Source organism: Myxocyprinus asiaticus, chromosome 5 (genome assembly GCF_019703515.2).
Source record: "Myxocyprinus asiaticus isolate MX2 ecotype Aquarium Trade chromosome 5, UBuf_Myxa_2, whole genome shotgun sequence".
Classification (NCBI taxonomy): domain Eukaryota; kingdom Metazoa; phylum Chordata; class Actinopteri; order Cypriniformes; family Catostomidae; genus Myxocyprinus; species Myxocyprinus asiaticus.
This window is the reverse complement of record NC_059348.1, coordinates 2930672-2943957: the sequence shown is the minus strand read 5'-3', so window position 1 is coordinate 2943957 and position 13286 is coordinate 2930672. Positions and strand designations below refer to the sequence as shown.

The 13286-nt window shown below is 35.1% G+C and overlaps 1 protein-coding gene across 1 annotated transcript; it reads left to right on the top strand.

Annotated features, from left to right (window-relative positions):
• The first annotated feature begins 346 nt into the window (after positions 1-346).
• rpe65a (retinoid isomerohydrolase RPE65 a) lies at positions 347-11707 on the top strand. Its single transcript, XM_051697619.1, has 14 exons — positions 347-428; positions 1051-1133; positions 2379-2529; positions 2608-2715; positions 2821-2962; positions 3048-3195; positions 3289-3370; positions 5396-5528; positions 7206-7345; positions 7502-7631; positions 10113-10227; positions 10667-10761; positions 10850-10961; positions 11040-11707. The coding sequence occupies exons 1-14, from the start codon at positions 418-420 to the stop codon at positions 11183-11185; spliced, it is 1596 nt and encodes a 531-aa protein (XP_051553579.1). The 5' UTR covers positions 347-417; the 3' UTR covers positions 11186-11707.
• The last annotated feature ends 1579 nt before the right edge of the window (positions 11708-13286 follow it).

The window sequence follows — 13286 nt, the reverse complement described above, 5'->3', positions numbered from 1 at the left end:
ATTATTGTAAAAAGAATGTACTTTATATGTTTGGGTTCAACAGAGTATAAATGAGGAGAAATGAACATAATTTGATTGGCTGATAATAAAGTCTTTGTTGGGGTGTGTTTGTCAGCTGATTTCAACTCATTTATTTGTCTTACGTTTTACAATCACATTTTATATACATGATTGCATCACAGTTTTTAGCTGTTTGAAAATCTAAAATCAGGGTAAGTCAATCCTATTTGAAGACTACTTTGAGCAATAGCTCAGGCTTGTGGTATAAAGGGGTTATTGTTTTGCAAATACTGCCGTTGGCTTAAACAGGGGTCAAAGATAATGTGTGTAGGGGGGAAAGGTATAAAAACCCATAAACTCTGTAGACAAACCCACAAGAACCAGTTGTGTCACATATAAATCGCACAAGGAGAAAAAATGGTCAGCCGGTGAGTAACTTGCCTTTCTCTCTTTTATATTAGATGCCTTAAATTTTGGATTAGGCTCTTCTGTTCATGCCATCAGTAAACAAATGGTGAGTTATTTAATAATATTGTTAATTGGCAACATTTGCTTATTGATTCAGATTTGTATTCTGTTGCAAATTTTACACTGTATAACTGTATGAATGTTGCTCAGAGATTGTTTTGTTCACAATTTCAGCCTTTAGTGTGTTATCTGTCTATTTTTGGTTTTTATCAAATTTATACTTTTAGGAAATTAAGGGTTAAAAATGTACAATTTCCCAATTGGCGTATATTGATAGAATTTTCAGTGTTTAATGTCTAACTGGCAGCAATGATGTCACTGTAATAATTTATGCAAATGTATCTCTTCTTTCTTACATGAACTTACATAAACCTATCTCTTCTCTCTTCTTACATTAATGTCTACTTTCATACATATGTTTGCACACTGAATTGTGATTGGTCTTCCTTTTATTTATTTTTTTATTAATTTTTTGAAGGCCAAATCAAGAATAATTAAAAAACTGCTTTGCAATCACTGGTGTTTCCTTTACGAAGTGCAAATCTTTGTGAAATTCATTAACAGAGAGGTTTCAATTTTTAGTTTTGAACACCCTGCTGGAGGCTATAAGAAAATCTTTGAGACTGTGGAGGAGCTGAACGAACCTCTACCAGCAACAGTCACTGGTATGTGGTTCATTGTTTTATTTTATTTTTGGTCACATTTATTGATATGGACAGTGAACAGAAAAAAATGGGATTAGAAAACGACACTTGAACTTGCACACACTCTAGACCACAGTTCATGGGCCATGCGGGTAAAAATCGGCCGTGGCGGGTAACTCTGTCACTCTTACTACCACTTTGGCGGATGACGTTTTTTCAGGGGTTTTCCTGCATTGAAAATTCAGTGAATATAGGGCGACTCGGTGCTGCTGCCAAAGGAAATTTAATGGTATTCATGCCTCTCATAACGAATGAAGTGTGCTTTTGCGAGAATTGCAGCAGCGCACGCCAGTGCGCTCCAGAGATAAGATCGCTTCACTCGATATTGTGGCGGCTGGTGAAAAACACAAAACTTATGTGACCCATTTTAATTCTACAGAGAACATTCTAGTATAAAGCTCCATATGGAGGAAGTCAAACCTCTCAAACTCCTGTGCAGCACAAACATTATAAACAGCATTGACGAGGTAAAGAGGAGACAAATACATCATCAGTTTTTAAAATACACATTATTATCCTTACTGAAATATATAATTTTTTTTAATGCAGTAACACTAATTGGTAACTTGCATAGATTCGTTTTTAATTCTATTGGGGTGAATCTATTAGACTTTATTTTTATTGTGATATTAACTGTGAAAGTTGTAGTTAAATGTTTCTAAATATGTTTAGGCTATTAGCTTTTTCATAACACATACTACAGCTTATTTTTTAGAAAAGACTATCAACATTAACCTAGCCACAGTAATGTGAAGCCACCAATAGTCTTACCTGGCCTTGTCATTACAAATGCTACTGTTAAACAATGGTAGAACAATGGTAAACTTTCATAGGCAAGTTCAATTTGAAGGGGTTGAAACATCCATGAATTATGGAAAAATTATTGACAAATTTTCATCCTGTTCTATCTTTCTCCTGTTCTAACTGGCATTTGCCTTTGAATATTTTATAGGTTACTTAAACCATTAGGCCTGTGTCCTGCTGAACTCATATCATTCTTGTTTAAATGAAATGTGCAAACAAATGCATGCAGTTACAGTCTCTAGTCTCCTTTATCACTTTATGTGAGGTGGGGGATTTTGGCTAGTGAAAATGCTGAGTGGCTAGTGACCTTGGAAAACTACTAGTCACAGTGGCTGGTGAGCCAAAAACTTAATTTCAACAGAGAAATAAATAAAACAAAACAAAAACTTTTATGCATTTTAGGTCGCATCCCCTCATTTATAAAAGGGAGTCTGTTGCGTCTTGGTCCCGGTTTGTTCGAGGTTGGATCTGAGCCCTTCTACCACCTTTTTGATGGCCAGGCCCTCATGCACAAGTTTGATTTCAGCAATGGTCAGGTCACATATGTCCGCAAGTATGTCCCTAATCTTGTTTTTATTGTGTTATTCCTGCACCAGTTCACTTTTTAATAGGAAACTTTTTTTCATCATAGGTTTGTCAAAACAGATGCTTACGTACGTGCTATGACAGAGAAACGTGTGGTCATTACTGAGTTTGGAACCTGTGCCTACCCAGATCCCTGCAAGAACATCTTCTCCAGGTCAGATTATCACTTGCATTTAATTTGGAGAAACTGCTAGTTTTCAGAATTGTAATTTTTAGCATGCATGACACATAAAGCATTTGTCCTGTTTTGTCAGGACAGGTTCTTCTCGTACTTCAAGGGTGTTGAGGTGACAGACAACTGTCTGGTAAATGTTTACCCCATTGGAGAGGATTTTTATGCCGTCACAGAAACTAATTACATCACCAAAGTAAATGTGGACACTTTAGAAACCTTGAAAAAGGTAACAAAATTGATTGTGCAATGTTGATGACATGAATATTTTGGAGTCGTAAATAGCTGATAATATTACATTGTTGCTTCAAAAGGTTGACATGTGTGACTATGTCAACATAAATGGAATAACGGCCCACCCCCACATTGAGAGAGATGGTACAGTGTACAACATTGGAAACTGCATGGGGAAGGGAGCTTCGCTGGCCTACAATATCGTCAGAATCCCACCTACTCAGAAGGGTAAGCACTCTTACAGTTGTTGAGCAACACTTAAAGATCTTTTAAGCTAAAGCCAGATTTTCTGAGTTCACTATGGCCAACAAAATCTTTCAGACAAATCTGACCCTATTGAAAAATCCAAGGTGGTTGTGCAGTTCCCAAGTGCAGAAAGGTTCAAGCCATCCTATGTGCACAGGTAAGCATACTGTGCCCCCCTACGAGGCCCCTTACATGGTGCAACATGGTGATGGGGGAGAAAAAAAATCAACAAATACTTCTGGGTTACCCTTAGAAACTTTGAAAACGATCATAGAAAAAATTTTGCATTTAAAAAATTTTGCATTCTTTTGCATAATTAGTGTTAGACTTCTGCTTGCTCTCGTATGCCTTGAATGCCTGTGTGCTCGATTAACAAGAAAACTAAGCTGAAGCAATGAAAAGAGAGTAGCAGTAAGGCAAGTGAAATAGGTATGCACATACCTAATCCCCAATTTATGAAAGTGTAAAACTGACCTAAGACCACAGTTAAAATTACTTTAATTGTGAGAGGCATATTAATTATAATGTAGTACTTTGGTGTACATTGCAACAGAATAATAATAATAACAAGGAGACAAACTAACAAATAAAATAGGTGTTATTGCACCTTCAGTGCTTGCCCCTTATAAATATACTAAGGTAAAATGGTGTAAAAATTGGTTATCAGTAATAATACTGTTTGTAGAAAATATGAATATAGCATTTTCACCAATAAAACTTCAGAGAAGAAAACACAATTTTCTTTTATCATAAAATTAAATGTTAAACATTTCTACATTACTTTTTACTTTAATACAGTATAGGCAATGTTTTGGACCAGTGCTTGAATAATTGCTCAACACATTTGTGCTGCAAGTGATTAATTGGCAGTAGATAATAGGGATGGGCACGAGTACTCAAGTGCTCGGGTACTCAGACGTGGCAGCAATGATCTATCATGAAAATGATAATCGATGGTGGTCACACATGATGTGACTTTTCACTTAATTCGAAATTCAGTGACAATTACCTGACAACTAAACACATGTCAAAGAGGGAGCTTATTTTTAATTTTGAAATTGATTACGTTGTGATTTTGAGGGGTACATTGATTGTCAGAGACCTCTCATAGCAACCAAACTGATACGATGTTGCAATACTATCGTTACGATAATCAAAAGAGAGTGTAATTAACCGTGTTTTGAACACCTGTCTCTGCAAAATGTTTGCTAAACACGTTTTATTATCATTTAATGTAAGAACTTTGACTCATTAATGGATATTATTTAATAAAAGTGAATGTTTGTCACTGACTGCAAACCTCCCTGTCCTGGATGCCGACAAGTTTGCGTGACGTAACACACACTTACATCTCAACGAAATGGGAGTTGAAGATTTCTGCATGAGTTTCCAAGTTAGATGTCCGACACAATGTGTCATTTCGTTGCACTTTCTCCAGTTGAAAGGTGGAAATTCTGACTCTACGAGTTGAATGGAACACTTCATGAATCATTACGGCAACAACAGCACGGAGCATCGCGACTTTCCCCATAGGAGCGAACACTTGTGGGGGGACACACACACCAGGCGTGTGGCAGTGGACTCAACGTGCTGCGAGTGTTTCAAACAGCTAGATAGAGCACAGCTAAATGGAACAGAATGTAACATCTTCAAAACTGAACTTCAATTTAACACGCATATTAAAAACGCGATGGCCAACCACGATTTGAAAATAGATAGTTCAGACAGTGACTAAAAAAACTGGTGTGCGCTTACTAAGATTTCTATGGTAACCTGAAGGAAGAACAAACAGATGTGCATCGTGCACATTCTTTCATTGAGTTGGGCAGCAAATCTTCACAAAATGACAAAATATGATGCATTATATTTTGATTATGCAATCTCTTGTACATTTTGTAACAGATTATTTTATAACAGCCAATAATAATGCATATACGATCACTGGAACAACAAGATGCAATGCAGCAGTCAAAGACGTTTGTCAGACATGTTATTATATATACAGTTATGTACATGTCATTGCCCCTCGAGTCCTTGACGAGTACTCAAGTAATTAGTCTGAGTACTCGAGTAGACAAAATGACCAAAATGCCCATCCCTAGTAGATAAGCTTAATCAATTAAATTATTAATGACAATTATTTGATTGTCGATTAATAACCTGCCTCTCTTTCCTGTTCTAGTTTTGGGATGACAGAGAACTACTTTGTCTTTGTTGAGACACCAATTAAAATCAACCTCTTGAAATTCTTGAGTGCCTGGAGTATTCGAGGATCCAATTATATGGACTGCTTTGAGTCTGATGAGGAGAAGGGTGTACGTTCTTGTTTTCTTATTTTTTGTTTTCCACTAAAAGTTTCTCCAGCTCTGAATAATGCATAGGTTACATAACATTGTTACATTGTTACATGACAAATATCAGTGGGCCTCATTCTCATTCATTATTAAACTGCATGGATTTTGCATACTTATAAGCACAGGTAAAGTTCTTATGAAACATTTCCGACAGATTCACAACAGGTAGAGTACGCAGATTAATTTGTTCTTACCCTCGTTCTAATGTTAATGAATCTGTATGATTGTAAAAGAATGAGCTAATGCAAAAGCAATCTGACAAAACTTTTCTGGGCTGTATAGGAGCGTTCCACCAACTGCCTCCAAACACATCCAATGGCATAGTATGGCATTTGTGTGCTCTATCACTGAGCGTGCACGAGTAGGACCAGAACCCAACTTGAGCCATGACGCACATAATTTGTGTTACTTTGAAATAAGACTATGTATAATAAGACTTTTATGTTGTGTGTGTGTGTCTGTCTGTCTGTCTGTCTGTCTGTCTATCTATCTATCTATCTCTATCTATCTATCTATCTATCTATCTATCTATTATATATATATATATATATATATATATATATATATATATATATATATATATATATATATATACACACTACCTGTCAAAAGTTTTGAAACACTTGACCGAAATGTTTCTCATGATCTTAAAAATCTTTTGATCTGAAGGCGGATGCTTAAATGTTTGAAATTAGTTTTGTAGACAAAAATATAATTGTACCACCATACTAATTTATTTCATTATAAATCTAAAATGTAATTAAAAAAAAAAAGTTTTTGAAATTGATGATTTGGACCAAATAATAAAGAAAAGCAGCCAATAAGTGCCCAGCATATAGATGGGAACTCCTTCAATACTGTTTAAAAAGCATCCCAGGGTGATACCTTAAGAAGTTGGTTGAAAAAATGTCAAGAGTACATTTCTGAAAATTCTAGGCAAAGGGTGACTACTTTGAAGATGCTAAAATATAACACAGTTTTGATTTATTTTGGATTTTGTTTAGTCACAACATAATTCCCATAGTTCCATTTACGTTGTTCCATAGTTTTAATGACTTTACTATTATTTTAAAATGTGAAAAAAAAAAATTATAATAAAGAATGAGTAAGTGTTTCAGAACTTTTGACCAGTAGTGTGTGTGTGTGTGTGTGTGTGTGTGTGTATATATATATATATATATACTGTATATAATTTCATTCATTTTGTGTATATTTCATGTTTGTAAGGACACCGGAAGTAGGCTGTGTGATTTTTGAATACGTGTGGTTTCAGTTGGTCCTAAATTGTTTCATAAATATATAATTTTTACTCCAAACTTATTGATGAATTATGACTTATGTGTAGATATGTTTGTATGCAGATTTCACACACATATACGTGCACATGCACAGTTAATGAATGAGACCCAGTGCCTTGACATTGGTGTTTCAGGCACTGACTCTGATGTTTCATGAGTCCCCAGCAAGGGAGGGCCCTCATGAGTCCTTCAGTTGTGTGTTGTCCTGGGCCCTTTGATGAGGGAGGCCCACTAGGGTGCTCTATGGCATAGCCTACTGATTGGGCTCAAGGGGAGAGGGTGTCCACCCATAAAGATTGTCTTTTTTGAATTTTTATATCTGTTCTGTCTTTTTATACAGACATGGATACACATTGCAAGGAAGCATCCAGGAGAGTACATTGACTATAAATTTAGAACCTCTGCAATGGGTCTTTTCCATCACATTAACTGCTATGAGGATTCAGGCTTCATTGTTTTTGACCTGTGTGCCTGGAAAGGGTAATTAAAGCAGAATTATTTACTCTGAAAGACATTATTAAAAGCTTAAGTTTTTCTTTCTTTATTTAACAGAACCAGTGTAGGTTAGATTTCACATTTACACATTATTATTCATCCATAACAACAACTGCATTCATGTAATGTATGTTTCCTCAGCTTTGAATTTGTCTACAACTATCTGTGGCTGGCAAACCTCCGTGCCAACTGGGAAGAGGTAAAAAGGAATGCCATGATCGCCCCTCAACCAGAAGTGAGGCGATATGTCATTCCACTGGATCCCTACAAGGTATGACATACAGCAAGCTACCAACTTTTACCACAATAATGTTTTGTTTTTTGGCCTATCAAAATGAAAGTGTTAAACATGCGTGATTGATTCAATGCATGTTAAAATTAACGTCTTTAACAAGCTGTGATTGATTGATTCAATGCATGTTAAAATTAACATGTTTAACACACTGTGATTGATTAAATAAGTTTATCTGTGTTAACATGTTTAAACCAGTGTTAATTCTGTTAATAAAACTAAAAAAAAACTCAATGAAAACAAATATGAAAAAAAAAACAACAACAAAAAAACCTGAAACTAAACTAAAATACATTTTCATTACTCCAGAACAAACTAAAAAATAAAATAACCCAAAAGTTTTATTTTCGTTTTAGATTTTGAAACACATGTATCCTTGTGCAACCCTACTTCCTCCAGCGCGGACATTGTTTTTTAACGCTATGCATAATTTAATTACATTTAAACTGACTGATTTCAGTTCAGAACACTCTGGCTGTTGGTAAAGTGTTAAACTTTTGACACACCTAGTCCTGTGCCAAAACCATATGGCGGCGATCATAGTGGAGTTTGTCTTTGGGAGAAACGACAACAAAACTACATCTGGTGAGGGCTAGGTGATATTGTAAAAAAATAAAATCTCGATTTTTATCAAACTTATGGACGATTCACAATTAGATTTTTTCAACTTTTAAACGTACTCCAACATGATTCAATCTGCATGTTCTTTATTGGAATGCAAGGCAACCTGGTTAGAGAAATCCAAGTTGTTTTCATTATTGGAAACAAAGGTGTGGAAGGAAAATGTACAATAAAGTGCACCAAAGGGGAAAGTTGTCAACATAGTGTAAATGTAAAATAAATTAAAGTCTAATAAACCCAGATGTTCAGAAATAATAGAATAAAATAAGAAAATTGTAAAATACTTCCTAGCCAGTGTAGGTATTCATTTTATCTAAACCAAGCCTATCTAGAAAGTTATCTAGAAAACAGTATCTATAAATGATCAAGCTTATCTTGAAAGTACTCATTGTATATCAAACAATTTGTGTGTACAGTATATTCATAAACCCCTGCAGATAGAGATGTGCCCTCTAGCGGTTCAAGCTGAGCAGCGCAGCAATATGATATAATTTATCATTACAATTCAACTCGCAATTTAAAGTTTTTCAGAATGATTGCTTGCCAAGCAATCCAACATTTCCAAAGTTTTTTATTTGTGCTTTTCCCAATATACTTTGTTCCAAAGCAGCTTTACAGAAAATCAACTGTAATGTCTGTAACATCTTAAAAACATGAGTAATCAACACTCATGGAAACATAATAAACAATTTGATAAAAAAAAAAAAAAAAAAAAAAAGAAATCTGACTTTCTATAGCATGGTATTATTTAAAAATTAATAACTTAGTCCCACTGTCTCCAAATGAGGACATACATTTTTAGGAAAGCAATTTGCTCTATTTATTTATTTATTGTGGGGATTAGTTACAAATAAAAAATGGGAATGAAAAGTGCACACAGCAGTCGTGGTTTAGCCAAAAATGCAACCTTTAAAAACCCACCCTCATTAAACATGAAAATGCTACTAGATAACCATAACACTATGAGATGGCCATGAGAAATTTAACACTGTTAAATATATTTAATTTATACTATATCAGAAAGCACAAATTGTTTGGGACCGATTCAGATTTGGTGAACTGGTTCAGTAGGTTCACCAAAAAGAGCTGGTTAAAAATATATATATATATATATATATTTATTCATAAACCTGAGATCACTAGTGTTCTGTGTGATTTCTAAAAACTGATCGGAAGCTGATTGGAAATGATTAGAAACCAAAGCAAAATCAGTATGTCTTTCTCACACACACATGCAAGCACACACACGTGGAGCACCTGTTTAAATAAGGGAGAAAGATGTTCTTTACTGGTACTTATTTCATTTACTGTATAAGACAAGTCTAGACAGGACATTTAACAAAAGTCATTTTCACCCATTGTATGGTGGAATTTAATCATCATTGAAGCTCAACAAATTAAATATAAACCACAAATATAACACATAGAAATGCTAACAAAGCAGAGTAATCCAGTGGCTTCTATTCACATGTAAGAATATGTCTATAAAGTGTGAATATAGTTGCAGTTCAAGTTCATTATTATTGAGTTATTGCGCATTTGCAATTAATTCTGTATTTGCATTTCCCATGCAGTTTGAGAAATATTGAATCTGGGGGGGTGGGGGTGGTGGGGTTTGTGAGAGAGTGTCATCTTCACAACTAAGGAACATAATAATTACTCAAAGGCCTATTATTTAGTTTTCTTGGAACTGAATTTGTTAATGGAAAAAATGAAATTATGCAATTATTCACAATTAAACATTTTAAGCGATTGAAAGCCTTTCTAAACAGTTGTCTTGAATTGTTTCTAATGCTCTTATTGGTTTAATCGTGATATCTTCACATTTGTTCATCACAGGAGGAGCAGGGTAAGAATCTGATCTCTCTGCCGTACACCACAGCAACAGCCACAATGCGTGCTGATGGGACTATTTGGCTTGAGCCCGAGGTGCTTTTCTCTGGTCCACGGCAAGGTACTTTTTGTCATAATGGCAAAAAGTGACATTTTTAGAAACTTTTCCTTTTAGATGCACTTCCATTTCAAAATAAAAGGTGAAGTGTTTAGGTTTTTTTCTGAATTGTTTCTCCTATCCCAGCTTGATGTGGAGGGACATCTATAAGTTAGCCATTTGATTTCAAAACATTACTCTGTTTGTTTGAGCATCCATACCAGCCCAACACAGCATCACTGACTTAACCAATGGTGTAAGTTTGGGGCATGACTATATGTTTTGGTTGACCAATGGAAGATGGGACAAGTGTATAGAACAGTCATTATTTTTGCAATTCCAAATGATGACACTAGAAATCACACACTTCACCTTTTTTATTTTTTTCATGACATCAGTATTAATACTAGACAAATACTTGAGGTGGAGCTTAATGATACATGGTTTTCTTTAAATCTCAAAGCTTTCGAGTTTCCTCAGATCAACTACAAAATGAACAATGGAAAAAATTACACATACGCCTATGGGCTGGGCCTCAACCACTTCGTCCCTGACAGGGTATAAGTAATCACAGATCATTGTTTCAGTATTTTGTATCAGGTGTTGTAGAATTCACTCTCTTTAGACTGTCTGTGGTGATTCCTAGGTTTGCAAGCTGAATGTGAAAACCAAGGAGACCTGGGTATGGCAGGAGCCAGACTCGTACCCCTCAGAACCGCTGTTTGTCCAGACACCTGATGCGGTAGATGAAGACGATGGTGTGTGAGGCTAGTCATATTTCCAAATATTATGTTGTATGTCTAGCATGTGTTTTGTAATGCTTCAATGCTTGACAGGTGTCTTATTGACAATTGTGGTGGCCCCTGGAGCCCAGAGACCAACATATTGCCTGATCTTGAATGCCAAGGACCTGTCTGAGGTTGCAAGAGCAGAAGTTGAAACCATCTCGCCAGTCACCTTTCATGGAATGTACAAGCCATAGTGTTTTGTGGCTGGTCGCACAGTGCACACAGAGTTGCTTCAGTTTTATTGCGTGCGCCATCATGACATTGTGAACAATAAATACATACATTTCAATACTGATTTACTTATTTGACTCCCCTGTACACAAATTATCTCCTGATTACCGATGTGTTTTTATCTTTTTGATCACCAACCCAACACTTGTTAATATAGTAAACTTGTACAATATAGTAAACAAATATAGTAAAAACCACACTTTGACATCTACAGACTATGAATAATGCAAAAATGTATAAATGAAAGAAGGGCCCCATTCCATGTAACATCTACTTACCTAAAAAAGTATGTATAGAGGAAATCCATCCTCCATTGCTTCATTGAGTTGAATTCATATGACACTTTCGTTCAGTCATTGACGTTTTTAGATCCTCCAATTATTTTTACTTCATCTATATTTTGGCAAATTATTACATTTTCTCTTCACCTGTCACGTGAACCACAAGCAAGCTTGATGACGAATTAAAGTTATACTGAAAGTTGATTGGCTTGAATGGTTACCTCTGATTATGATTGGTTATGAATGCGAAGGAGGCAAATTTAATTGTGCCTCCGTTTTGTCCTTTTCAAACGCATTTTGGACCAAAGCAGATGACATCAGATGCTTCATTTGAATATATATTGTTGGTAGGTAACTAATGAGAGAGGCTTTATGCCATCAGCCTTCTCTGGAATTCAAAGCAATTCATTCAGTTTTACATTTTTATTTTCTTTATTTTTTATTAAAACTCATCAGGGCAATTTTCCATTAAAGTCATCTGAGTTATGATTGTTAGTTGGTAAATTGATTTTATCACTTTTGTTGTTATGATCATTTTGAATAGATTTTTGAGGAACCGCACCCTTCCTTGCCTCCTCTGATGGCCACCACTACTGCTGGCTGGCAATAGAGATTCCAGCATTTTTTGGTGATTAATTATTGAGTCAAGTTTTGTAATTCTGAGACTCTATATATTTAAAACTTATTTTTAAGCAATTTAAGACAACGGGACAAACTTTATTATTAACATGACAAAATGAAAAAAAAAAATACTTAACTAATTCCCTTCAGCCCACAACGACGTATAACAGATTTACCCCATGCAACCATTACAAAGGTCCATGTAGAAAAACTATGGATACTGGGCAAGAATTTAATTTTTATAAGGGCAAGTACAATCAAGGGCTATTTAACCTGTTAATAAAGTCTGGACCTCCATAAATTATGGACCAGGGGATCAGTTTTCCTTCTGTGTACTTTATATTCAATTCTAATGCTCAGTGGTCTTGTTTGCATTTTATTTACGTAAAAATACATTTGTATTTATTTATTTATTTTACAATTGGTTACATGCTTTTCTCAGTACCTAGTAGGCTATACATTTAAAACTCATACCTATGCAAAACTCTTCATACCCTCCTGAGAAACAGCCATTAATTTTTGTCCTCTGTAGAGGACGTATTGGTTTTCATATTTCTCTGAGACCATACATGCCACAGTTGTAAATCGTACAGAATTTTAAAGTGGACACTCTGGCCTTTTCAGAGATACCCTATGTTTTGGGGTTTGACCACAACAACCTTTGTACCTGTCATTATTTTAGGAAACAATGAATATTTAGTGTATTATTTTGTACTTATAAGTAATATTTTATTTTATTTTTTAAATATGTAAATACACATCTCAAGTAAATTAGTGGGTTTCCTAAGCAGGATATGATTTTTTTTTACAAGTGTAGGAATTTAGCTCATTATTGGTTAAAAGGGGGAATAATGATCTAATCTATAGGGAATCTATCAGAATTAATATTTAACTCTCAATCAACATATTGGTCCACCATAACAGGATCGGACACTTCTCTTTGAATACAAACAAGACTTTATTAAACTATTCTAAACCTAATACATGAACTAATCTAGGGCACACACACACACACACAAAGTGAACGGTAAAGAAAACAAAATTTGGAATACTGGAAATGCAGAATATTGAGTTATGGCAATGTATGAAATTTAGCAAATCATGACAGAACAAACCATCAATCTAAATGTTTCACCTTTGTATTAGCCCGCAATAGTGTTAT

What these genes read in the sequence shown, in the direction of transcription:
- rpe65a (XM_051697619.1), top strand. An exon ending in TGCAAGAACATCTTCTCCAG is followed by an intron (nt 2,716 to 2,820) that starts GTCAGATTATCA and finishes TTGTCAGGACAG; the next exon opens with GTTCTTCTCGTACTTCAAGG. An exon ending in TTTCTCTGGTCCACGGCAAG is followed by an intron (nt 10,228 to 10,666) that starts GTACTTTTTGTC and finishes TAAATCTCAAAG; the next exon opens with CTTTCGAGTTTCCTCAGATC.